This window comes from Canis lupus, chromosome 5 (genome assembly GCF_048164855.1).
Source record: "Canis lupus baileyi chromosome 5, mCanLup2.hap1, whole genome shotgun sequence".
Classification (NCBI taxonomy): Eukaryota; Metazoa; Chordata; class Mammalia; order Carnivora; family Canidae; genus Canis; species Canis lupus.
The window spans coordinates 46,325,761-46,350,755 of record NC_132842.1 but is presented as its reverse complement, the minus strand read 5'-3'; the positions used below and the strand labels follow the sequence as shown (position 1 = coordinate 46,350,755).

Genomic DNA, 24,995 nt, shown 5'->3' with positions numbered 1-24,995 from the left:
TTTAATTTTTTACTTATTTATGATAGTCACAGAGAGAGAGAGAGAGAGAGAGAGAGAGAGAGGCAGAGACACAGGCAGAGGGAGAAGCAGGCTCCATGCACCGGGAGCCCGATGTGGGACTCGATCCCGGGTCTCCAGGATCGCGCCCTGGGCCAAAGGCAGGCGCCAAACCGCTGCGCCACCCAGGAATCCCCAGTCCTCATATTCTTAAAACAGGAGCAACTATCTACTCATACAACTCCATGCCCCTCCTCCACTCTTCAAATTGCACTTGTTTTGATGATTTGCACTTGTTTTCCAGGTGTTTAATTTATATATTCATGATAGTTCATTATATTTCTGATATACAGACCACATGTTAAGCTTCACAACAGAAAAGATACATATTTTATGACTTCTTGATGTCACTGTGGGTGTTTAATAAATATTTGTCAGATGGACAATCAAAACAAAGTAAGTCATTACATTGGTGAAATCAGAGGCAAATTTTACAGATTGGAAAAGTGGCCAAGTGTTAACATATTTTACAGATGTCACAAGTCCTCATGGGGTCTCTGTGCTGGACCAGGGGGAAAGATGGGTCTGGAATTTAGTAATAATTACATAGAATATCTTGACAGTTGTTTGGCTGCAGAGTACTAGGGACTAAGTATCTATTACTTGATTTAGGAAGAAATATTAATGCAAATAGAAACATTTCAAAAATGGATTCTTACAAATTATTTATAAAAAAATCACTTCTCAATTTTTTTTTATCTGCAGGCTTTGTTTCTCTGACTACATTTTTGGCAAACTTCAGAATTTCTGTATTTTCTGTCCTTTCCAAGCTTATAAAAAAATTCAAATATTCTTTCATCTATAATTTCAAGGGAATACAAATCCCTTCCCTTCCATAAAATTATTTGTTCTTATTTCTACTTGAATGAGCTTCTATTTTAGGAAAACTTTAATGATTTCTATTTTTTCTCATGTAATATTAAACAGCTTTACCTTTAAAGCTTAAGTTTTAATATTGTGCATATATGCACATATATGTGCCATCTTATAAACCTGTTTAGATAAACTAGAAATCTAAGATATTCCTCTATATTGTTACAGGTACATGCATCTGTAGTAAATGTTAAAAACATGCATTGAAAGGATAATATCAACTATAGGATAATGTTCAGCTTCAGGGACAGTTCTCCACCCTGTCCAAATGTTTGCCGCCATCTAAGCTACCATTCTAAAATTAGTATTGTGTAAGAGGGTATTTCTTAAAACTGTAGATTCCTTGGCTTCAACTTCAGAAACTCTAATGCAGCAAGCTTGAGTTGGGTTGATGAATGTGCACTTGAAAAGGAAACTTGGCCGAGTTAGCTGCAGATGATTAAAGAAGCATTTTAAAACAAAAGTATAGAATATGTACAGCTATACGGGGTGGGGAGAGGATGCAGCTCCAGGGAGAGGGCAGCAGCGAGAACAAGATTTGGTTTCATTCTTGGTGGGAATGCAAACTGGCACAGCTACTGTGGAAAAAGTGTGGAGGTTCCAAAAAGTTAAATTGGAACTACCCTACCATCCAGTAATTTCACTATCAGGTGTTTATCACCCCCAACCAAAACCAAAAACAAAAACTCTAAAGGGATACATGCACCCTTACATTTATAGCAATATTTATAAATGTCCACTGCTAGATGGATAAAGATGTGGTTTATGTACATATATACACTATGTAGTATATATGTATACATGTGCATACCCACAGTGGAATATGATTCAGCCACAAAAAAAGAATGAAATCTTGTCATTTGCAATGACATGGATGGAGCTACACAGTATAAATGCTAAGTGAAATATATCAGAGAACAAAAAATACCATATGACTTCATTCATATGTAGAATTTAAGAAACAAAACAAATGAGTGAAGGAAAAAAGAGAGATAAGCCAAGAAAGAGACCCTTGACTGTAGAGACCAAACTGATGGTTACCAGAGGGGAGGTTGTGGGGGTTGGGGAGAGGATGATATAGGTGATGGGCATTAAGGGATGCGCTTGTCGTGGTGAGCCTAGGTGATGTATGGAAGTGTTGAATTACTACATTGTACACTTAAAACTAATAAAACACTGTATATTAATTATATTGGAATAAAAATAATAAAAAGATTTGGTTGTCATGGTCTGTGCCAACAGTCCTAACCATGGATGTGGATGGGGGATAATGAAGAGTGGTGGGTCCAGGAAAGAAAGCCAAGGTGCAAGAAGCAGAAAGACAAGGGCTCTTCCAAGCAAAGAGAAGGTACGGCTGGAGATAGAGGAGGAGAACAGAGGGCCTCATGGGATGGAAGCCAAGAAGGCCAAGTTTACAAGGAGGGTGTAACCAAAGGGCCAAATAGAACAAACAATGAAGTAAGGGAAGGCCAGAAAAATGCTTGTCTATTTCATCTATCTCAGGTGCTACGTTTGTTCCTGGAAGGTAGGGGATGCTATTACCAGCAGCTGACACGTTGTGAACACTTAGCAAAGGCTTGGTGAACTACACTGGACTGACAAGGGCGACTGTCATACAGGTATTTCAAAGAGCTCAGCTACAATTCAGTTCCTTCAAGTACCCGTACTAGGATAAGCAAATGTTATATGGGTTTAACTACCCACAATGGAGAATTAATTGTAACCAGACTGATAGATAGAACAGTGATTTTCAATCATTTACCGAAATGTGAAAATGACACTTAAAAACAGTGCCTAACCTCTTTATGTAAAGGAATTCTTGGACAATGGAGTTGTAATTTAAAAAAATAAAGCAAAGACCTTTAAAATCAAAATCAAATTTGGGTTGCGAGAATGGGTTATTTCCATGCAGATGATCTCTCATGATCATTTGTAGAAGTGTGTGCAGTCATGAGAAGAACAAACCCCATTAAAGGAGGTAAATGACTCTCCAAGAATGCACAAGTGTTGGTTGCTATGACAACTGCTGGGTTATATTAGAGAGCAAAAAAAAAAATCAATTAGAGACCAATGGAAGCACTTGCACAGGCGCATAACACATTTCTACCTCACAATTTCAGGAACTTTCCTACAGTTATGCATTGCGTTAAAAGGGTTCATGTTGATGCCAGTCACAGGCTTAATTCTAAGAAAGGTCACCTTCTACATGCATTCCCATCATTCTAATGTTCCCTTCCATAACCTGCTCTTCTGAACACCCAAATAATTTTTTAAAAGAGTTTATGCAGTTACCTGGCTCTTTTGTACTGGTGACATTAAACAGTACTTGCCTTCAATCCATTTTTATTTGAACCAAACAATTTTCAGGGTTATATGGAGAGAGACAATTTATATCTGTGGAGCAGATCCCCCACCCTCAACGTGGCGTAAGCCTGACTAGTGAAGAAAATACAGGGAAAGAAGAGATGGTTTCAAGAAGCCACTGTGCCAACTGGGTTTCTTTTCTCTCTTGGTGATCTACTCTTCTCCATTCCTAACTTCTTAAGGTGCTCAGAGGATTAAGGGGGATTGCCAAGTTTTTCAGAATTTTAAATAAAAATGTTGTTAAAGTGACAGAATGAGACAGCCCCTGTGAATGAAATGCTAAAGGCTCAAGAGCAATCACAGAGAGACCAGATTTCAGCTATGTGACTTTCTCATGGGCAACTCCACCAACATTCGGTGGAAGCGTTCTTGTGGTCATCGGGTGATAGACAGCCCTTAGTCTAACGAGTGCATTGATCTAGTGAAAAGATGTTCAAGCTCCCAGAATGGACTGTGCATTGTTCTTTTATGAGATTACCACATGATAGAGCGACCCAACTGTGACCCATTGAGAGGGTCTCCGCTTTTCCCATCTGTGCTGCCTAGTACCAGCAGGCAGATCTCACAGCACCCTTTCATAATCATGCTTTCAAATTGTAGGCTGAGGCCCATCACTAGGTCCTGAAATCGATAGTGGGTGAGACCACTATTAAAAGATAGAGGGGGAAAGAGAATAGGACAGACAAGTATCAAAGCGAATTGCATCTAGGAAGGATAAATACCCTTGGTGAAACTTCTGTTTCATTTTCTCTCTGTGCATATGCATGCACTGGGTTGCTAGCTTGAACATACTTCTTACTGTAGGTACTGGCCAAAAAGGCTGGTGAGCCAGAGTCTGCCCTGCTAAGAATACCTCAACGTTTTCTCTTGCGTAAGGAGGAAGGAGAGGGAGAGGGGGAAGGGAGGAAGAGGATCGGGAATAAGAATTCCAGTGCTTTTGCTCTACACATTAAATTGTTCTCCAAATCCCCTCTCTGCTTTCATAAAACTACACTAGGTTCCAATGTTTCTACTCTCCTCTCAATATCCTTGCTCCATAGTGCCCTTTATTCATAAAGCTTCCTCTTCTCTCTGTGGTTTTTCAAAAAACCTTTAGGGTTTTCCTTTAGGGTCCATTCTGGTCTAATCTTGGCATTTAACCCACATGAACTCTGTCCTTTCATCACTCACCACTTTCTAGCTGTTGTGCTCAATTCCACCCATTTTCTCTCCAGATGTCCCATCTGCTTCGAGCTTTGCCTACCTCCTGTCCCACTCTGCTCCCACACCTCCTGGCACCTCTCTCTCAGTCTGCCTCCTCCGCCCCCCCCCCCCCGCATTGCTTTCCTCTTGGCATCCACTTCCTAGCTAATTATCTTGTTTGTGTTGTCTTGTTGTTTCTGCCTTTTTTTTTTTTTTAATGTCTATCTCTAGATTTCTCACTTGACTGAAAGCAATTTGAGCCCAGGAACTGTAAATCATACATTTATGTACGCCCCATGATATCTGGCACAGCACAGGGCATATCACAGGTGCTCAGTATAAATACCTTAAACTAATAAATCAATCATGATTCCCTCCTGTGCACCAAAACTCTACCCTGCTCACTCCAGCATTTTTCTCTCAAGATACAATGTTTTGTGTTTTAAGAGGGTATTGCGACTTCTAAAGCTCTCTAATATCTGTTTTTTAATCTCAGTTGGTTTTATCAACAAAAACTTGGTAAAGTAGGCATGGGTCATGATACTTATTCTTGAGAGATGAGGACATTGAGTCCAAAGACATTAACAGCAACAACAAGGCTTGTAAGTGATGTCCCCAGAACCAGGATCTATAATGTGACCCATTCTGTGCCATTAAACTCCTCTAGTAGAAACCTGACAACAATCACACATGATAATCAGAAGCTCACTCAATGCACAATGTTGTGTGTATATATATATATATATATATATATATATATATATATATATACAACTAAGAGATAGCAGGCGAGGCTCAGCCTTTGTTTCTTATAGAAATAAGAATTTCAACACCTGGTACTAGATCAACATTCTGGTTCTTTTGCTTTTGTAATTATGCTTGGATCCTGAGAGTGCCACATAAAGTGGGAGGAAATCTACTTATTACTTACCAAGGATATACTGGCTTCCAATAAAGCGTTGAAAATCTTTTCATTAAGCCCATCCTAGCAATTAGCTGTGACTGTGAGTGTTACAAATAATGACCAAGCTCTGTTTTTTTGTTTATTGCTTACCAAGCTGTTCTCCTAAATGTTGGCCTCTCTCTGTTGAGATCACCCGCTCATCTTCCATGTCACATTTGTTCCCAACCAGGATAACCTGGGCATTATCCCAAGAGTACGTTTTGATCTGAGTTGACCTAAAAGAGAAACAATAGGCAAAAACTGATCAGAGGAGAGCACGACATAAAATGGAGGAGTATGTCCCAGTCATGATGATAATAGCAAAAAAAAATGAAGCCCAAATGCCTGACATTTAGAATTAATTAGTTCAGTGCAATTTCTCCTCTCAGATACTCAGAAATTGCATGAGTCAAAAATCCAGGGGATAGTAGCATTGTATTAAGAATTCTTTTTTATTTGGGATATTAATATTACTACTGTTTTTTCCTTTGTCTCTTTTACCTACACTTATGTAGTACCTCTATCGCTGGAGTGGGCAGCCATCCTGGTTTGCTCACAACATTCCTAGTTTTTGCAGTAAAACCCCCATGTTCCTAGAAATTCCTCAGTTTTAAGAAACTGAAGATGGTTGCTCACTTTACAGCCCACCACAAAAAAGCATCGTTTTCTTTTCTTACAATAACAACTTAAAGAGCCAGGACAATTAGGGCTTAGGAGATACACGGATGATGTTAATTTTTAAAAATTGATCATAAGAACTAATATACTCACATGCTCTGTATTAAGAGAAAAATTCCAGGTTCATATCAAAATTACAATAAAACGGGCTGGTGGTTTAAGTTACTATCAGCAGGATATATAGAATTCTAAATAAGTTTCTAGTACAGATCCTGATGCACACAGCCAGCTTCTCATTTTGAAATTGAGATGGCATTTTAATAGTTCATATTTGCAGGTATAGTCCTGAATACTTCATATAGGTTACATTAATTTAATGCTGAGGATCAGAGAAATATTGATCATCCCTATTTTATCATTGAGAAAACTGAAGCATAGAGTGGTTAAATAATCATCCCAAGAACAGTTAGCTATAGAATGCCAGATTAGAAAATGAAACCCAGGTAGTATAGTTCTCAAGCTCATGCTCTTACATGTGTATCCATCCTACTTACTATAAGTTTGAGAAGTGAAATTCTTGTGCATTTGTTGTTATTTAAGGAAAGAAAAAAGTTGAAAGGAGGCCACATTCTTTAAACCTCCCTCTATATTGGTCATTTTAAAATTTGAGAACAATCTAAGATAGGTGGGAAAGACATATCACTCAGTGGGTGGTCAAGAGTGGGATATTAAAATGTTAAAAAACCAGGATGAAAGTTTAAATAAAGGGATTTGTAAAATGAGAAAAAGAGAAGCTTAGAAATGTTCCTACTAGCAATTGTCAAGTCTTTCAAGATTATTAAATAGAAAATAGTGAGTCTGTTCTCAGCTTCAAGAGAGAATAAAAGAAAACAACTTTAAACTGTAGCAGGAGATCTTTCAGTGAAATGTGATCACAGTCCCTTCCTTCTGAGAAGAAAGGGCAGAGCTGTGAGGCAGATAGTGTTTTATTTCAGAGCTTTCCCCTGAACCAAGTACTAGTTTTCAAATGAGATTAAAATAGCTGGAGAAATATGCTCTATGTCCCATGTGAACTGTCCAAAGCACGGTATATTTTATCAGAAAAATCTGGAGCCACGACCTCTCTGATACTTAAGTTAATAATATATCCCTCTAGCAACGAGAGTCAGCATGTATCCATAAATTGGGAAAACAAAAGCAAACATTCAAAGCTCTAATTTTTCTCACCTCATTTTATGTGTGATCTATGAAAAATAATACATTCTAGTGAATTACGGTGTAAAATGCATGCTACACATGAAGACACCTTAAATCTCAACTGCTAACATGGTTTTATAAAGAAATTCCAAAGGTTCTTTCAAAGGAACTCAAATCTAATTGGATTTCCTCAGGTTATTTTTCAATTATCCCCCACTCCTATAGGCCTTATTAAGCCCAGCCTTCCATGCCTGGAAAGGCTCTAGGAAGAGAGTCCATATGTTAACAGACAAAGCTATCCTGGCGCACAGCTAGAAATCAAATCATCAGAAAGAGGTGAGAGGGGAGTCACAGAAGAGTGTTGTTGTGTAAGGAAGAGGTTGAGGCTAGCATATAAAGTGTATTGCTTTCTGAGTTTACAAGGGACAAATGCTTGAAGAAATTTAGCATTCCGTGGACCTAGGCAAACTCATCCTCTGCAATCCTGTTTGTATAAACTTCACTAGGTATACCTTTGTGAAGGGTAAGGAGAAACAACTTGGCCAGTTTATTTGTGCTCTTAAGCCAAGTTGATGGAAAGCTTACTTCTATTCAACATGTATGAGCATCTCATTTCTGATTTATTTTTTTAAGATTTATTTATTTTAGGGGGGAGGAGGAGAGGGAGAGGGAGGCACAATTTCAAGCAGACTCCCGCTGAGCATGGAGCCTGATGTAGGACTCACTCTAACGACCCCAGACCATGACCAGAGCCAAATCCAAGAATCAGATGCTCAATTGACTGAGCCATCCAGGTGTCCTCCATTTCCGATTTAATAGCCCATGAGGTCTTAGGCTACTGTGACAAGTTACACATTTTTGCAAACACAATATTCCCCATTCCTTTGCAATCTGTAAAAAAATATATATATATATAGTCATGTTTGTATCAAAACCATTCCTCTTCCATTGTTCTTAAGAATTAGTTTCATGTGACCTCCTCAATGTCCTAAATTGCCAAGATATGTTATTTTTTTAATAATTACTAGGGAATTATTAAAAACCTTTACTTTGAAAGCTTAAATAGGTAATGGAGACCATTTTCTTTTAATTGATTAAAATTACAGTCTGGGGCATTTCTGCTGAGATGTACAGAAGATTAATTTGCCATCAAAGTTGGTTAATCTCATTTTTTGAATCACAGGTGTAAATGCCCCAATGTTTGGCTTTGGTTTGACTACTGTGGACTTGTCAATGATGTCCACCATCCATAAAGTAGCTTTAGGCAAAGTGCAATCACCAGCTAGAGGGGATCAGAATCATGCTGGTTGATTTATGAATTACTACATGTCAAAGAATCTAAGATACTATGAATTATGAGATGCAAATTATTTTACAAATGACCAAGGACAAAAATAAGCAGCTATGAAACTATGACACAATGCTTTTACCATAGTCCTATTAGCCACACTTATCCATCATGTCAGCTTCTTATTGCTTCAAAATTTCTTTCATGTATTCTGAGGGACTTAGCAATTTTTCCTATATGAAAATAGTATATGATCATCATTCTATGACTCTCTCAGTAATAAAAGTCAACATACCCAGCTGCTTGTGGGTATCTTTCCTTCCTAAATCCTGAAGATTGTTGCTTTGCAAGAAAATATGAAATAATGGTTATTATTCCAACCCAAGCATTCACGTTACATTTATAACCCTTTCTGCTACTCAAATGGCCCAGAGTTGTGCTTATTTCATCTAGACATAATATGAATTAAGGTCAGAAGACACTGGTGTTGGTAATCTTCTTCTCTTGTCTTCCAACTCAGAATCCTAGCAGTTTATTCAACCAGTTGAAAAGATAGCTCTAATACTAAGTAGGTTTGGGGAAGTCATTCTGCATTCTTTAGGCTCCATTATCTTCATCTGTAAAATAAGGCTACCACATTTTGTACAGACTCTCTAGGGCTGTTGTAGGACAAAGGCAGCTTTAGGTGGGAGGGTCATTCTCTATGTTCAACGTTGTAAACAACTCCTTACAGATGTAATACATTATTAGTCCCAGCTTAGGCAACCACCTGTTCCTCTTCCCAAAGCCAGCTCCACTCATCCTTTCAAATTCTTATATTTTAAATAATAATTGGAAGGTTTTTCATTAAAAGGTATCAAATTTTGTCTCCAGTTCATATCTTGAGGTTGAGGTCCTACATAGGCAAATTTCTAACTGGAATAAAATGGCCTTCCTCTGGTATACGAGAATAGAACATGTATTGGTTAAATAAATCCTCCTTAATGGGGCATTTCTACATATGTACCTTTTTTGGTCATTTGCTGTATTTTGTAATTTATTTTTTATTTGGGTGATGGGTTTTTAATCACCTCATTAAGGGCTGTATTATTTCTTTGTTGGTTAGAGACACATTTAAAGAAAGTGGCTGTCACCAAATAATATACATGTGAAAAGATTATTCCTGAATCACTGCAAAAGATCCTTTGGGATTTACGGTTAATCTCAACAAAATTAATGGAATCAGAAGCAGTATGTTGGTCACCATGGTTACTCTACAAACGGCAATTAACTCAGAGCTTACCAGTATCAGATCATAGTTATTAAAAAATCTGTTATTAGCTAAAACCAAACCATTAGCTAAAACCAAAAAGCACAACCGGCATATATTTATATTTTATGTTTTTATATTTTTATTTATCTTCTCCATAAATATATAGAGAGAAGGTTTTTGTTTTATATTCTGAGGCAGAAGAAGATGAAGAGTTCTTCATGTTTTATGTGTATATGACAACTCTTCACAGAACCATTTGATCGGAGAGCTATAAACAGACTAATCAAATTCCTACATCATTACTTCTTCCCTATTTTGGGCATATAAGTAATTTCCTAGGCATTCAACCTGCTTTCGTAGAGATTGGACTTAGCTAATCACAATGTTTGGGAAAACAGTCTATAAAATATGTATCAGTGACCCCCAAAAAGCAGTTGTCTCCTAGGGTCTGATTTGGGCTATCTGTGCTCTTCCTCACCTAGTGAAGCTTGAATCTAGCTTAACAGCAGTCCCATTCTTAATTCTTGAAGCTCATACATCTCCATAGTTACCCATCCATTCCCCTTACTCTCTTCGAAGTTCAGGAGTCACATAGCTCTAGAGCTTCTCAGCCAACTTCCAACTTGTAAGGAAATTTCCCAGCCTGCTACTGTTCATCACATAGGGATGCCTTTCTGTTACTTTCTCATTAATTTAATCATTTATTTATTCAATTTTTCTCAACCCTTGGAGAGTTTTTAAAATTACTCCAATGCAGAACAATTAAATCATAACCTCTAGGGACTTCATCACAGTAATAAAAAAAAATCTCTCCAGGTGATTTGTATATGGAACTGGGGCTGAACATTACTGGGATAACTGTCTCCCCAGACCTTTCCTTTTTTAGGTTTTAAAAAATCTGTTTCAAACAAACAAACAAACAAACAAACAAACAACAAACAAGCAAACAATTTCCTTCTATTCTTTCTAACACCCAAAGTATTTGCAAGGGATTTACAAAGATGCATATGAAATAAATTTCAAAACGAGAGAGTAAGGAAAGAGAAATAGGAACATAATACAATGTAATGATTTAAATATGCTATAAAGCTAATAAGCAGTTTTAAGAAGTTGAAGGACTAGGCTTTTTATATGTACATAACTCATTTAATAAAGGAATTTAAAAAGGAGACTTTTAAAAAAAAGTATCCTCAAATAAATTCCCCCCACTATGTGATCTATTTTGTTAGAGACAGAGGTTTACCCTTTTTGCTAAGACTATTACCTTCCGATGAAATATTCTAATTATACAAAAAAAGCTGTAAGAATAAAAATTACCAGAAAAATCACTTTCTCCAGATAATCACTACAAACATTTTGGTGAAAATCCCATAGTCGGTTGTAGTTTTACCTAAATGATCACCCTTTCCCCCTATAGATGGATTGTATTTTCCCACCTTACTTGCTTTGGACTGGACCAAGTGAGTTGCCTTAGCCAATGGAATATGAAGCGATGGGACGTGAGCCACTCGTGAGCTATAGCCACCAGAGGCATTGCGCAGGTCTGTCAATCGGCTTGCATTCTTGCTCTTCATCATGGAAAGAGCCATCCCAGAATGGGGCTGCTCCGTCAGCCTGTCTCAGAAATGACAAGCCAGGAGCCTGGCTGAGTTCTGCAGAGATCAGCAAATCCCAGCCAAACCTAGCTGAACTATGTTTAACATAACACCCTCACCATGGCATGGCTTACCATTTTAATTTGGTCCCTTACTAACTTCCTTTCTCCCAGTTCTTGCATAGCCTTAATTCATTTCTTTGAATTTCTCATATATACTGCCTTTTTTCAACAAACAGGAGCTATTACTATGTGGTTCCAGGTTTTTTTAAGGCTTAAAACTAATAAAATTTGAGGGCCCAACTTAAGCAAAATACAAATATCAAATTAAGTATAAGGCCATATGTAGCAGATGATGCTGGTGCTCTGCCCATGTTGCGCTACTTCTGCTCTTGCTAGCTGACTTCCCACTGCCAAAATCTACAGCTCCTTGCTTTAAAGTCTTCTCTAAAGCAAGGCAAGGACACTCTGCCCGCCCATCAAGGAAGATCAAATGTAACAGGGCAAGCACATCCCAGGAGCAGACCTGTGCCAGGAATTGACAGGAGATGGTGTACTGACACCCCAGGCTCCCTTCCTCCCCAAGTTGTGACAGTGATCCCCAGAACTCTCAGGCAGGATTAAGCTCTACTTATCAATTGTGGTTAGGAACACACATTTTATTGGCTTCCTTCCCTCTCCCAGCTGGCTTCTCTGCTCCCCATGGCTGTTTCTTGCATTTCTGGAATAAACTACTTGTATATAAATTCTTATCTCAGAGCCTACTACCAGAAGAACCCCTACTAAGATACTTTGAAGGGGCTTGCCCAAATAAAAGGCACCAACATTGTTTGGAGCTGGCACTATTGGCTCAAAAGCACTGTTGTTAAATATTAACGGCTCTTGTGGGTTGGTGGTTAAACCGTACCCTGCATTGACCACGGTGATATATTTATATCATGGAAATTAGCAGATGCTTTAACTAATTTTTTTTCCTCCCTCTCTTTTTTTAAGATCTCATTTACTAGTATCCCACTAAACTTAAGTGTCATTGATTTTGTGAGAAACCCACCTGTAACCATCACATGTGCCACTGGTCTAAATCACGTTTACTGCCTCTGTGTCAAGCTGTCTCATTTTCTTTCATCCAGTCTCAGGATACACACTCCTCTGGATTAGGGGCCCCTTACACCCTGTACTTCACTCACTAGGATCTTTATACTTGTCTATATCCTGCCCCCAGACTATAGGTTCTAGGAGGGCAGGGACCTCAAACGTTTTGTTCATCTTTAGGTCTCCTGCATTCAAGATAATGTCTGGTACCTAGGAGATTCTCAAACAATTCTCAATTAGTGACCAAATAAATGAATAAATGATAGGTTGAATGTGGCAAAAATGCCTAAGAAGTTAATTAAGAATATGAGCCAATATATGTTAAAAAGCACAGTAAGAGAATCATTATTGTATGTGATGCCTATGCCCTGCTGCATCCCTTTCAAGACGTGTTGCCAGCAGAGTTTAACACAGTCTTTTATGTCGTGACAGCATTCATGGTAGGGAAAGGCAAGTGTTGGGCCCTCCACAGTCTGCAAAGGCCATCTGTGTGACCAGCTATTCATTCCAGCCTGGAGGGCTCCCATTTTCCTTCTAGCTCAACCTCAAGGAGTAACTTAGCTCCTCAACATGGTGGAAGAGTTGCTTTAGAGGGTCAGACTCCAACTCCTTCATTTTCGTAGGTGACAAAGTAGAGACTCCAGATGTAGGCTGACTTGATGGAAATAGCCCAACCACCTAGGGGCCAACGTGGATCTACGTTCCATGGCTCCCCATGCCTCCTTTTTGACAACACACTGACTGCTTCCACAGGGAAGATAAGTAACTACTTTTTATTTAACACAAGACTTGGTAAGAGATTCATATGGTAAATATTTGATCATCTTTTAAAAACAAAAAATAAACACATCTCCTGGGGAAACCATCTCCCAAATCTTCATATACACAGTGTCATTAGGCTGCATGTGGGAATGAGCAGAACTGGATGTTCTGAAGGATCTGTTTCATTTGCCTCTCCCCAGTAAGTCTGTTGCAGAGAGCCAATATAAAGCATTTATTTGAAGAGCTCAAGAAGCAGTTGTCTTTGTCAGTGGGGTCCTGGAACTACGTTGGAGCACATCAGATTCTGTGTCATTAGTCTAAATCCAATCTTGGGCCCGTTCTCGTCATTCCTCTCTTAAAACCTATCATCACATTTTTTCAAAATCTCAAATTCTGTATTTATAAACTTTATGTGAGGTAGTAACCCCTGGACAGCCCTCCTCTTCTTTGCAAGAAAGAAAAACAACTAAGTGGAGCAAGCCTCTCCCTCTGGACAACAAACAGGCAGTCCTCTTCGCTGGGTCCTCTGCTCAAGAATGCCTGGGTTATTCTTCCCCAACAGGCAAGGCCAAGTCTTGCTAACAGAAATATCCTTTTCTCAAATTAAACAAGACTGTGTTCTCCCTGGGGTAGTTCGTGATCTTTTACATGATGGCTTGCTTCTCACTGTAAAGCAATCAGGCTTGCTGAAGGAGAAGCTGAACTAATAATCTAGCATCTGCTCTGCCCTCACTCAGATGCCAGAACCTTCTACCTCTCCTTTGAAGACAATCTCCATACATATTCAGCCAAAGCATGAGCACAGAGGTTTCCAAGACATTGAGGTAGGAGCAGGGGTGGGGGTGAAAGTAGGGGCGGGGGACTCCCTCTTCCTGTGGGAAAAGTGGAGTTTGTAAATGAGACTTTTGAAATCAGAGCAGCAGGAAAAGGGTAAGTGGGTATTAAGAGGATAGAGATAGGAAAAGGGGAAATGTCCGTGTGGACCCTTTGAAGACTAACACTGTGAAGTTTCCTTTTCAGGCAGGGCAAGGAGACAACTGGATATAGTTACATCCTCTCTTGATTCCTCTATCACTAGCCTACTCTTTTGAGAACCCAGTCAGAGAAAAACTGAAAGACTTTGAAGGAGGCAGAAAAGGTTACTGGGGGTCCTGTCTAGTACATCTTTCTGGGTCATCTCTGCTTTTATGGTCTTTGGGCTACTTTCCAGGTCTGTAGATGGTAGAAAACAGGTAGTAATACAAATGATTTCTTGCTGATAGGAAACAGAAATGCAGATAAACCATGTCTGGGTTATAACTGATTATTGTTTCATGGATATTAACCTATTTGGCAACTCTTGGTGCATTTGCTCCCACATTCTTTTTTTTTCAAATATTTTATTTATTTACTTTATTTATTTATTCATGAGAGACACACAGAAAGAAAGACACAGGCAGAGGCAGAAGCAGGCTCCACACAAGGAGCCCGACGTGGGACTCGATCCCAGGACTCCAGGATCACGTCCTAGGGTGAAGGTGGCACTAAACCACTGAGCCACCCGGGCTGCCCTGCTCCCACATTCTTGACTACCTCGATGTATGTCATCCACTGAATACCCTCTTAAATTCGTGCCAACATCTTACCAGTTCCCACCATTAATTGCGGAGTCAAATAAAATTTTTGACATGTTTATTTTATATTTGGATAACAGGTGTGATTTTTTTTAAACCTTATTTGTAAAAGAGTTTAACCATAACAACTTAACAACTGATGAAGGTAGGCACCTGCTTGGAATGAGTAGGCAGCCTGTAATTGAGAAAAAGAAATGACCACTGTGACCATAGGAGATGCCCCAACTTCCTGATGGGTTATTAGGTTTAATGACCACAAGAATTAGCCTAAATAGAGACCCAGGGAAGAGCAAGACCCAGAAATACTCCCAGGCATGAGGATCGGAGTGAATGCTGTAAATGTCCCCTAGAGTTAGCAAGGAACACCCTCTGAGAGAGAGACGACTCCGGCCTTTGCTGACCTACATATGGAGCACTGGTCAACCCAGTAGGCAGAGTGTAGTGTTGAAACAAATATGAAAATGTAATGTGTAAACAAAACTGTAATAATCCATGATAATATAGCAGTGGCTTCATTTTTTAAACCCTTATTTTGTGTAAGGCAATATGTACTAAGGGCTTTACATTTATTATTATCTCATTAGATAAAATAATTTCTAGGAGCTAAAATAGATAATAATGATATCCTAATTAATGAGATAATAATTTCTCATTTCTATGACACTATCATATAGATATTATCATTTCCTCTATGTTACAGATGAAGAAATGACAATGGAGACTCACTGAGGGAGGTTACCAGAAATACTCACTGCATAATGCAAATAGAATACAAACCATTCCATAAGAGTAGGAACTCAAAGTCCTGGGTTCTCTTTTTTTTTTTTTTTTACTGACTTCAGAGAACCAGAGCTATCCTCTCAGCTTCCTTGAATCTCTGCTTCTTCTTCAGAGAGGTAAACAAACGCTACCAGATTTTTATAAAGATCAATGAGAATAATGTTCATCACAGAGTTTTGAAAATCAGAGTGCTATATAAGAATAGAAGGGATTATTTCTGGCAGACTGAGGTCTTTAATTATCCATATGGCACTAATGTTTTTTAAACATTTTATTTTAATTATGATAGGTGTACTCTTCAGTCCCCATCCTCTATTTCCCCCATCTTCCCCCCGCCATGACATGGTATTCGTATATCTCAAAATTATCTCAAAATTTTGAGATAATAATTCTCTAAACCAACCTCACTGTGATTTTTTTTTGCTTCATTCATTCATTCATTCATTCATTCATTCATGCAAGACACAGAGAGAGGCAGAGACACAAGCAAAGGGAGAAGCAGGCTCCATGCAGGGAGCCCGATGTGGGACTAGATCCCAGGACTCCAGGATCACGCCCTGGGCCAAAGGCAGGCGCCAAACCGCTGAGCCACTCAGGGATCCCTCCTTTGCTGTTTTGTAACCTCTATTAGAAAGGTTAAAGTGGGAGAGAAACCAAAACCCAAACAAGATACTATCCAATTCTATTTTGTATTATCAGGCATCATGTGAGGAGCTGGGGACATAGCAGTAGATAGAAGATTCAAATCAAGGGATGTTTATTCAACAACTGCTGTGCAGAAGACACTGGTGTCTACACCACAGAGTGATGCTTTTCAGACTTTGGTGGGCACTAGAACCACCTGGAAGGTTTGCTATAACAGACTCTTACACTCTACCCCCAGATATTCTGATTTCAGAGGTCTGCAATAGGGGCCAAGATTCTATATTTCTAACAATCACCCCCCACATGATGCCGATGCTGGGTTTTAGGCCACACATTGAATAGCACCATATTAGCGGACAGAAACAAATGAGATTGAGACCTTGTTCTCAGCTACACTCATTAGAGAGAGTGGCTTGAAAAGAACGTTAAAATTGCAGGGTAAGTGAGGGACATCACTTTGGAAGCTACTGACTGTTCCAGCAGCACAGGGGATGAAATGGAGGGGAAAGGGGAGCAGATACTAGACCTCTGAGAAGTACAGGAGTTGGGGTATGTGCTGGACACAGATTGGTGCATTGTATCCTCATAAGGCTGATATACTGGGGTGAGGGTTCAGTTTGTACAACTCTTTCCACTTCATTTTATAACCCCCGGCTGTGTCCTTGGTCATCTCCCTAACCTCCTTCCCTCTCCCTTTTTCCTGAACAGTCCTATCCAGGTTTTCCAATCTATTTTTCTTTGTCAGAAAGAAAAAATGGAAAGAACCTTTACTAAAAGCTTTTTCTCAATAATCCTTCTCACTACTTCTTGTGTTTGGATGCAGGCAGTAACTTGAAAAATAATGGTGGATCTTTAAAGTAAGGCTTAATTTCCAAGTCAGAAAAATGCATAGACTGAAGCAGAGGATCATCAGTGGTAGAATGGGGTTGGGGTTTCCAGGCTGAAGAGCTGGTGGTGACCAGCAGAAGGGGCCAAGGAACTATATGGGGGCACCATGCTCAGATACAGTGGTGGTGATGCACTGGGGCAGTGGAGGGGGGTGGTCTGAGGATCTGCTCCTGAGGCGGCCATCAGTGGCTCACATTTGTGGGGTTAGGTCAGACTGCCTTCCTATGTGATGAGAGAAGAGTTGGGGCTGTAGGAAAGTGTTTTGTAGCCTGGTGGGGAGGGGAGTGAAAAGCAAAGATAATGATAAGCAGAGAGGAAAAGAAAAATTATACTCGGGGCCAACTAATGGACTTAATTGGGGGCTGCTGTCTCTTCCCTAGACCGTGGGTTCTACACAACAGATTTGTAGAAACCAGGAACCGTCTGCTCTCTATCAACACCACATTTCCCTTTCAATATCTCTGAAGCATTGTACTCTTGATTGCCGTAAGACTCATCCAGCTTGACTGCATGCACATACATACGCACATACCCCACACCCCTTTAAAACAACAGTTTTTCCGAATGAACCATAGCAAAGAGGTTGTGATGACAAAAAAAAAAAAAAAAAAAAAGAAAGAACTCTGGCCTTAGGAAACCAAAAAACATGTAAAGGCCAAGCTCCACAGCTGCTGTTCACCCCTGGTCACACAGAGGAATTGCTATTCAGTCTTTCAGAACCCATATCAGACTCATGGTCTGAGGGGGTGCAGCAGCCCGCTGTGCACATGAACCAGAGCACTTGTGCAGACACACACTGTCATGCCGTGGGGAAGTGGCTCATTGAACCCGCATCCGCTCTGCTATTTAGATTAAGTCCTGGTCTCCTCATGCCTGTGATCAGAACAAACCATTTTCACTCTCTATCTCTTATAGGCAGACAAGGCCACGGCTCCATCATTTTGGTGGAAGCAAATTCTGGAAGTCCACCATTCATACAAGTGAGAACAAGCTACAGCTGAATTGTAAGAGCAACCCATCATTTAAAAGAGGGTCGAGGGCAGCCAGGGTGGCTCAGTGGTTTAGTGCTGCCTGCAGCCCAGGATGTGATTCTGGAGACCTGAGATTGAGTCCCACGTTGGGCTCCACGTTGAGCCTGCTTCTCCCCCTGCCTGTGTCTCTGCCTCTCTCTCTCTCTCTCTCTCTCTCTGTCTGTCTGTCTCTCATGAATAAATAAAAATTTTTTAAAAAATAAAAAGGGTCCATCTCCTGTGCATATTAACACCCTTTTTTGAAGTATACATCTGCCCTTCTGTTTCCTGCCTCAGAACATGGCGCCAGAGAAGATCCTATTAACCAGCAATCATCACATCTTAGGTTGAAACAGAACAAAACAGCACATTACTTCTAAGGAAATACACACACGCAAAACACTCAGAGGATTACTGTACCAATAGAAGCACTTCTGTTTCTTGACTAGTACTTTCTAGATGGGTCAGTCATTTGCCCATTTGTTACCCTCTATTTTTCTGTGCTCTGTATGGCAGGAGGCTGACCCTCCCACCGCTTGTTTCCCAGGTTTCCTTGCCAGCTGGTTTCCACTGGGGGATGCCATCAGGACACTGGAGAGGGAAGAGGGGGAAGAAGCTCAGTGTTTCTCCTTCTCCTCTGCTTTTGGTGGCCTAAGAACGGCAGCAGTTATGTTGTTCCAGCTGTTGGCAGGTGGCTGCCCCAGCTCATGGCCCTATAGGAACATCACTGAAACCCGAGTGGATCATCTCTGGTTGCTCACTGCCTCTAGTTATATGGGATTAGATGGTCTGTATGGAATGCCTTATCCAAGGTCTATTTTTTGGACTGGATCCTCACTGACACACTATGTGAATGTTTATTTTTTTATTTTTATTTTTATATATATTTTTTTATTGGAGTTTGGTTTGCCAACATATAGTATAACATCCAGTGCTCATCCCATCCAGTGCCCCCCTCAGTGCCCGTCATCCAGTCACCCCGTCTCCCTCACCCCCACTGCCCCTTCTACTACCCTTTGTTTGTTTCCCAGAGTTAGGAGTCTCTCATGGTTTGTCTCTCTCTGTTTTTCCCCACTCATTTTCTCTCCTTTCCCCTCTATTCCCTCTCACTATTTTTTATATTCCCCATATGAGTGAAACCATATGATGATTGTCCTTCTCCGATTGTATGTCAATGTGTAAATATTAATTCCTTCTGGAAAGAAAGCCAGGTACTGTTCTATGGCTCAAAAGTCTAGGCTGTTTTAGTCATTCAGCTACTGTGGAGGCTTCAACAGCCACATACAGCTGGAACAGATAAACAGTAAATAATAAACTTCATGTACCTAGAGATTCTCTCATCCTAATTTGTCAACTCTATAAAGATAAAATTTGGTTAATGGATGTATTTTGTCAGCTGTGCAACCACTGAAGCCTATATAGTAGGTTTCATTACAATGCAGTGGGCACCACCTCATATATGAAATAGAAGAGGAAAAATACTATTATCTTTGAGGAGAAATAAACAGTAACTGTAGAAAAATACAGGCTATGTCACGCAAAAGCAATTTAGTCAAAATTCCAAAACCCTAGTTTTCACTGAGCTATTTGAAATAACTTTAGGTAGCTAGGGGCAAAACAAATGAATTACAAAATGACAAAACACGATACAACATTTCTTGAGAATTTTACATCTTGTTTCGGAGAGGGAAGCTGAAGAATATTCTTGCCTGACTCCAAAAGAGAGGACCAAAAGCCCAGAGATGAAATTAAAGACAGGGAAATTGGATCTTTGTCTTAGGAAATTAAGTAACACTTTCAATCAGATTGTTGAAGCATTCTTCCCCCCCTCCTCATCATTTTAGGTTGATCTGGTAAGTAAATCCCTAAGGCAAATCTTATGCTCATAGGCAGCTAGATTAGGTGGTCTGAACTTCTTTTAAAATTTTAATTTCTTTGACTTGTAACAATTAATTTATAATGAGATGAATGATGGAATTACTTTGAATTACTCACATTTAATTTGTATTTGATTCAGACTTAAACTTAGGTATTACTAAAAGCTTGCTCAAGGATTTGTTTTCTTATACATGGTGGATACTCTATTTGTCCACTGAGATATATTTTTATTCTATTAGATTTAAAAAACAAAACAACAAAAAACCCCAAAACCTATCTAGCCTTAACCACAAAGGGGGCTATTGTTTTTGTTAGTATTAGAAACATAATTAACTCTCCTGCTTTCTGGACTAAGCATGTCAGCACTCTGGTTCATAAACATTTTATTTGTAGAGCAAACATCTGTAATTCCAAGCATCTTTATGTGGTGGTCATGGGTTTCCTCTACCCACTATGCACTCACTTTACTATGACAAGATAATATCACTCATTTCTTCAGCTAAAGGCATTCTGGAGTCAAGAATGAGGGCAAAAGCCCAGTCAAATTCAAGTATGTGATATGCCCGGGGGATGCTAATACTCAGTGTATCTGGAACACTGTGTACGGATGGAAGAGAATATTAAATTCTATGGAGTCAAAGGAGTTCCTCTGAGTTTGAAATATTTAATTTTAACCAAAAACTGTTTCTTCTCAGATAAGATTAAAACGACATTCCTTGAGAACTATGGCTCCCCCTGGAAAAAGTAGTTTTGACTTCAAAATATCACTGCTAGATTTCTTCCTGAAGCCTCGTTGGAGGCAAATGTTGGAGAAGAAAAAGCAGTTCCTAGTTGTGAAAGCTGTTTTTCTTAGAGGTGAAAAAATACAAAGATAAATAGAAACACAAATTTTAAAATGATAGGTTCTGGTCTAAGATGGAAGAGACACAGGATGACCCTGAACTCACCTCCTCTTTGGACACACCAAATCTATACGTCTTTTTATGAAGCAAATCTTCCTGGAGAAGAGCTAAGTGCTGACTGGACAGCTTCTGAAGAACAGAAGATAGAGAGTCCATGGAGAGAACACCATGAGAGACAGAGGCACTGAGGGCAAGGGAGTCCTCACTCCCAAAGCCACACACTGCAGCGGGAAGGGACAGTACTGAGAGACCCGGTGGTGATTTGTCTGCCCTGGGCCACAGAAAGAAAGTCATTCTTTCCAAGAGGAACTAGAACATAAAGAAGCCAGCCAAATGGCTCAGGAGCTGCTCATACACTGGGTTGGAAGAGCTGGTCAAATACCATGGTTTGTGCTTCTCCTTCACCTCAATAATGTAGATGAAAATGGAGTCCAGATGCTATGGTGGGCCTGTCTCCTCAGCAACCAAGTGGGCTGCTAGCCCACACTAGTCCCGGATGCCCTGGACCACAAAATAAGCTGCAGTTTAAAAGAGCAATTAGACCATAAAAAGAACCATCCCTAGACGCATCCCTGCCCCCCCCCCCCCCCCCCCCCCGCCAAGTGAGGGAGCTGCTGGGACTCTCTGTATCAGAGGGCCTGGTGAAGGCTAGGGTTTACATTGCCCCTCCACCTTGACAGCATGGGTGGGAGCATGGGTCTGCGTGTTGTAGCCCGCCTGCACGTGTTGTAGCCCGCCTGCCACCTCAGCAAGCCCTGGGCCCTGGCCCACACCAATCCCAGCCACCCCACAAGGTGGCCAAGGTGCTGCACACATAGGGACACGCCAGGTCAGTGTTCACTGACAGAGCTCCAACCATCCTGCCAAAGTGCCACAGGTGCAAAGCACCCTTGAACGCTGCAGGGACACCACTTTAGTTCTAGATGGCTTTGTTAATATACTCCTAGGACAGAGTGCTCCAGGACCTTCTGGTTCGTGCTTGCTTTGGAACCAGGAACACTGTCAAGGTTGTCCACCCAACCCTCCTGTGTGGAGGGCCCCAGAACACTTGGCCTGTGCCTCAGTTCTAGCCAGTCCACCAGGGCACTGCTTCTGTGGCAAGGACATCCTGGCTTACACTGGCTTGCACCAGTCTTATCGCCCTGCCAGAAGACCCCCTGTGCTAAGGGCCCCACAGCATGCCAGCTTGCACTTATTTCAGCTTCAGCTGTCCTTCCAGGGTACCCTCTGCACAGAGAACCCAGAGACCACCCAAGCCTGTATCCACTTTAGCTACAGTTGTCTTGCCAGAGCACTCCATTTGTGGAGCACCCTGGAAAACGCCCTTCCCCCCAAAATACATCCCACTCCAGATCCAGGAGCCCTGCCAGAGTGCCCCCTGTATGAAACACCCTAGTGTACCCCAGGCCCAAGCCCCAACTTGGCTCTGGCCACTCTGCCAGGGCAAGCTCTGGATGGAGAGCTCCTTGACATCTCAGCTTACACCTTCTTAAGCTTCAGCTACCCTGCAAGGCACCTTCTACGCCAAGATCCCAGGGACTGCCCTGGCCCATACACACTTCAGCTGCAGTTATCCAACCAGGGTACCTCTGAGAGCCCCAGAGCCCTCTGGCTTGCACCTGCTTTAATTTCAGCCATCCTGCCAGCTCTCCATGTGGAAAGTCCCAGGACCACCCTGCCCAGCTCATGCCAACTTCAACTCTAGCCATCCAATCATGGCACCCCCAGCATGGAGTGCTCCAGGACCCCTAGCCCACCCCAGATACAGCTCCAGCCAGCTAGCCAATGTTACCCACAGTCTACACAGGGCACAACCATACACAAAACCAGGCCTTCAAATTTAGGACAAGTTCCACCTTTCCACCTAATTCATAAAAACAAACAAAGACCATCAAGCAAAATGAGGAGACAAGAATACGCTCCAAATAAAAAAGATAAAAAACTCAGAAAGAGGACTAAGTGAAACAGACCTAAGCAATATACCTACCAGACTTTTAACTAATGATAATAAAGATTCTCATTAGACTGTTCTTTCAGAACTCAAAACTTCACCAAAGAGATATAAAATTAAAAAACAAACATCAGAGTTGAAGAATACAATAACTGAATGAAAATGCACTAGAGGGAATAGATAATAGATTAGTGGATGTAGAGGAAAGGATCAGTGATCTGGAAGACAGGGTAATGAAAAGCACCCAAGCTGAACAGTGAAAAGAAAGTTTTAAAAATGAGGATAGGTGAAGGGGTCTCTTGGAAGCATCAAGCAAACACGCTCATTATAGGAGTTCCAGAAGACAAAGATAGAGGAAGAGAGCTTATTTGGACAAATAACAACTCACAACTTCCCTAACTTGGGGAAGCAAATACATATCCAAGTTCAGGAAGCAAGGAAAGTTCTGAATAAGATGAACCCAAGAGGGTCCAAACCATGACACATAATAAAATGTAAAAGATTAAAGGGATGCCTGGCTGGCTGAGTCAGGAGAGCATGTGATTCTTGATCTTGGAGTTATGAGTTTGACCCCCATGTTGGGTGTAGGGATTACTTAAAATTTTTTTAAAGTAAAAGATTAAAGACAAGGAAAAAAACTTTAAAAGTGGCAAAAGGGAAACAACTAATAACATAAAAAGAAAAACCCTGTATGCTATCAGCTGATTTTTCAGCAGAAACTCCACAGGCCAGAAAGAAGAGATATGATCTATACAAAGTGCTGAGAGGAAAAAAAAAAAAAGTAGAACCAAGAACACTCTATCCTGGATCGATGGATGTGCAGGCAAATCCTACCAACGATTTAAAGAAGAGTTAATACCTATTGTTTTCTAACTATTCCAAAAAGCAGAAGAGGAAAGAGAGCTTCCTAGCACATTCCACGAGGCCAGCATTACTCTGATACCAAAACCCGGTAGGAAAACTATGAAAAAAGAAAACTACATACTAATATCCATGATGAAATAGATGTAAAAATTCTCAAGAAACATTAGCAAGCCATATTCAATGATACATTAAAAGAAATACTCATCATTAAGTAGAATATATTCTGCAAGCACAGTTGAATATTTGCAAGCCAATCCACATAATATACCACAGCAACAAAACAATAAAAATTCAATGACCATCCCAATAAATGCATAAAGCAACTGCCAAATGCAATCTCTATTCATGATAAAAACTTACAACAAAGTGGACTTGGAACAGAGTTCAAAATAATAAAGGCCATATATGAAAAACTCACAGCTGACATTATACTCAATGGGGAAAAACTGAGAGCTTTTCTTCTAAGATCAAGAAGAAGGCAATAATGTCCAGTCTCACCACTTCTATTCAACATTGTACTGGAAATTGTATCTACAATAATTATATAGAGGGAAGAGGCATCCAATTTGGTAAGGAAGAAATTAAACTATCATTATTTGAAGATGACATGATACTATGCATAGAAAACGCTAAAAACTTCAACAAAAAACTCTCAGAATAAATGAAGTCAGTAAATTGCAGGATAGAAAATTAATATGCAGACACCAACCATGTTTCTATACACTAATAACAAAGTAGTAGAAAGAGAAATGAAGGAAATAATTCCATTTACAGTTGCATTAAAAATAAAATACTGAGGAATAAATTTAACTAAAGAGGTCAAAGTTCTGTATTTTAAAAAGCATAGCATTGATAAAAGAAGTTGAAGATGACACAAATGCAAATCTATTCCATGCTCATGGATTTAAAGAACTTTTTTAGTATGTCCACTTTACCCAAAGCAATCTACAAATTCAAGGCAATCCCAATCAAAATGCCAATAATGTTCTTCACAGAACTAGAACAAACCATCTTAAAAATTGTACAGAATCACAAAGATCACAAATTGAAAAGCAATATTGAGAAGGACATACCACAATCCCAGATTTCAGATTATACTACAAAACTGTAGTTAATCAAAACAGTATGGTACTGGCAGAAAAAGACACAAAGATCAACAGAACAGAATAGAGAGCTCGGAAGTAAAGCCATGCTTATATGGTCAGTTAACCTAGGATGAAGGAGGAAATAATATACAATGAG

General features: G+C 40.1%; 1 protein-coding gene across 2 annotated transcripts in view; it reads right to left on the bottom strand.

Annotated features, from left to right (window-relative positions):
* Nucleotides 1–24,995, bottom strand: part of RAB3C (RAB3C, member RAS oncogene family) — a 272,146-nt gene that overhangs the window by 47,227 nt on the left and 199,924 nt on the right. For both annotated transcript variants that reach the window (XM_072826518.1, XM_072826517.1), the window contains exon 4: nucleotides 5,531–5,655. In XM_072826518.1, the coding sequence (XP_072682619.1) occupies nucleotides 5,531–5,655 (125 nt within the window). The remainder of the gene's footprint in view (nucleotides 1–5,530; nucleotides 5,656–24,995) is intronic.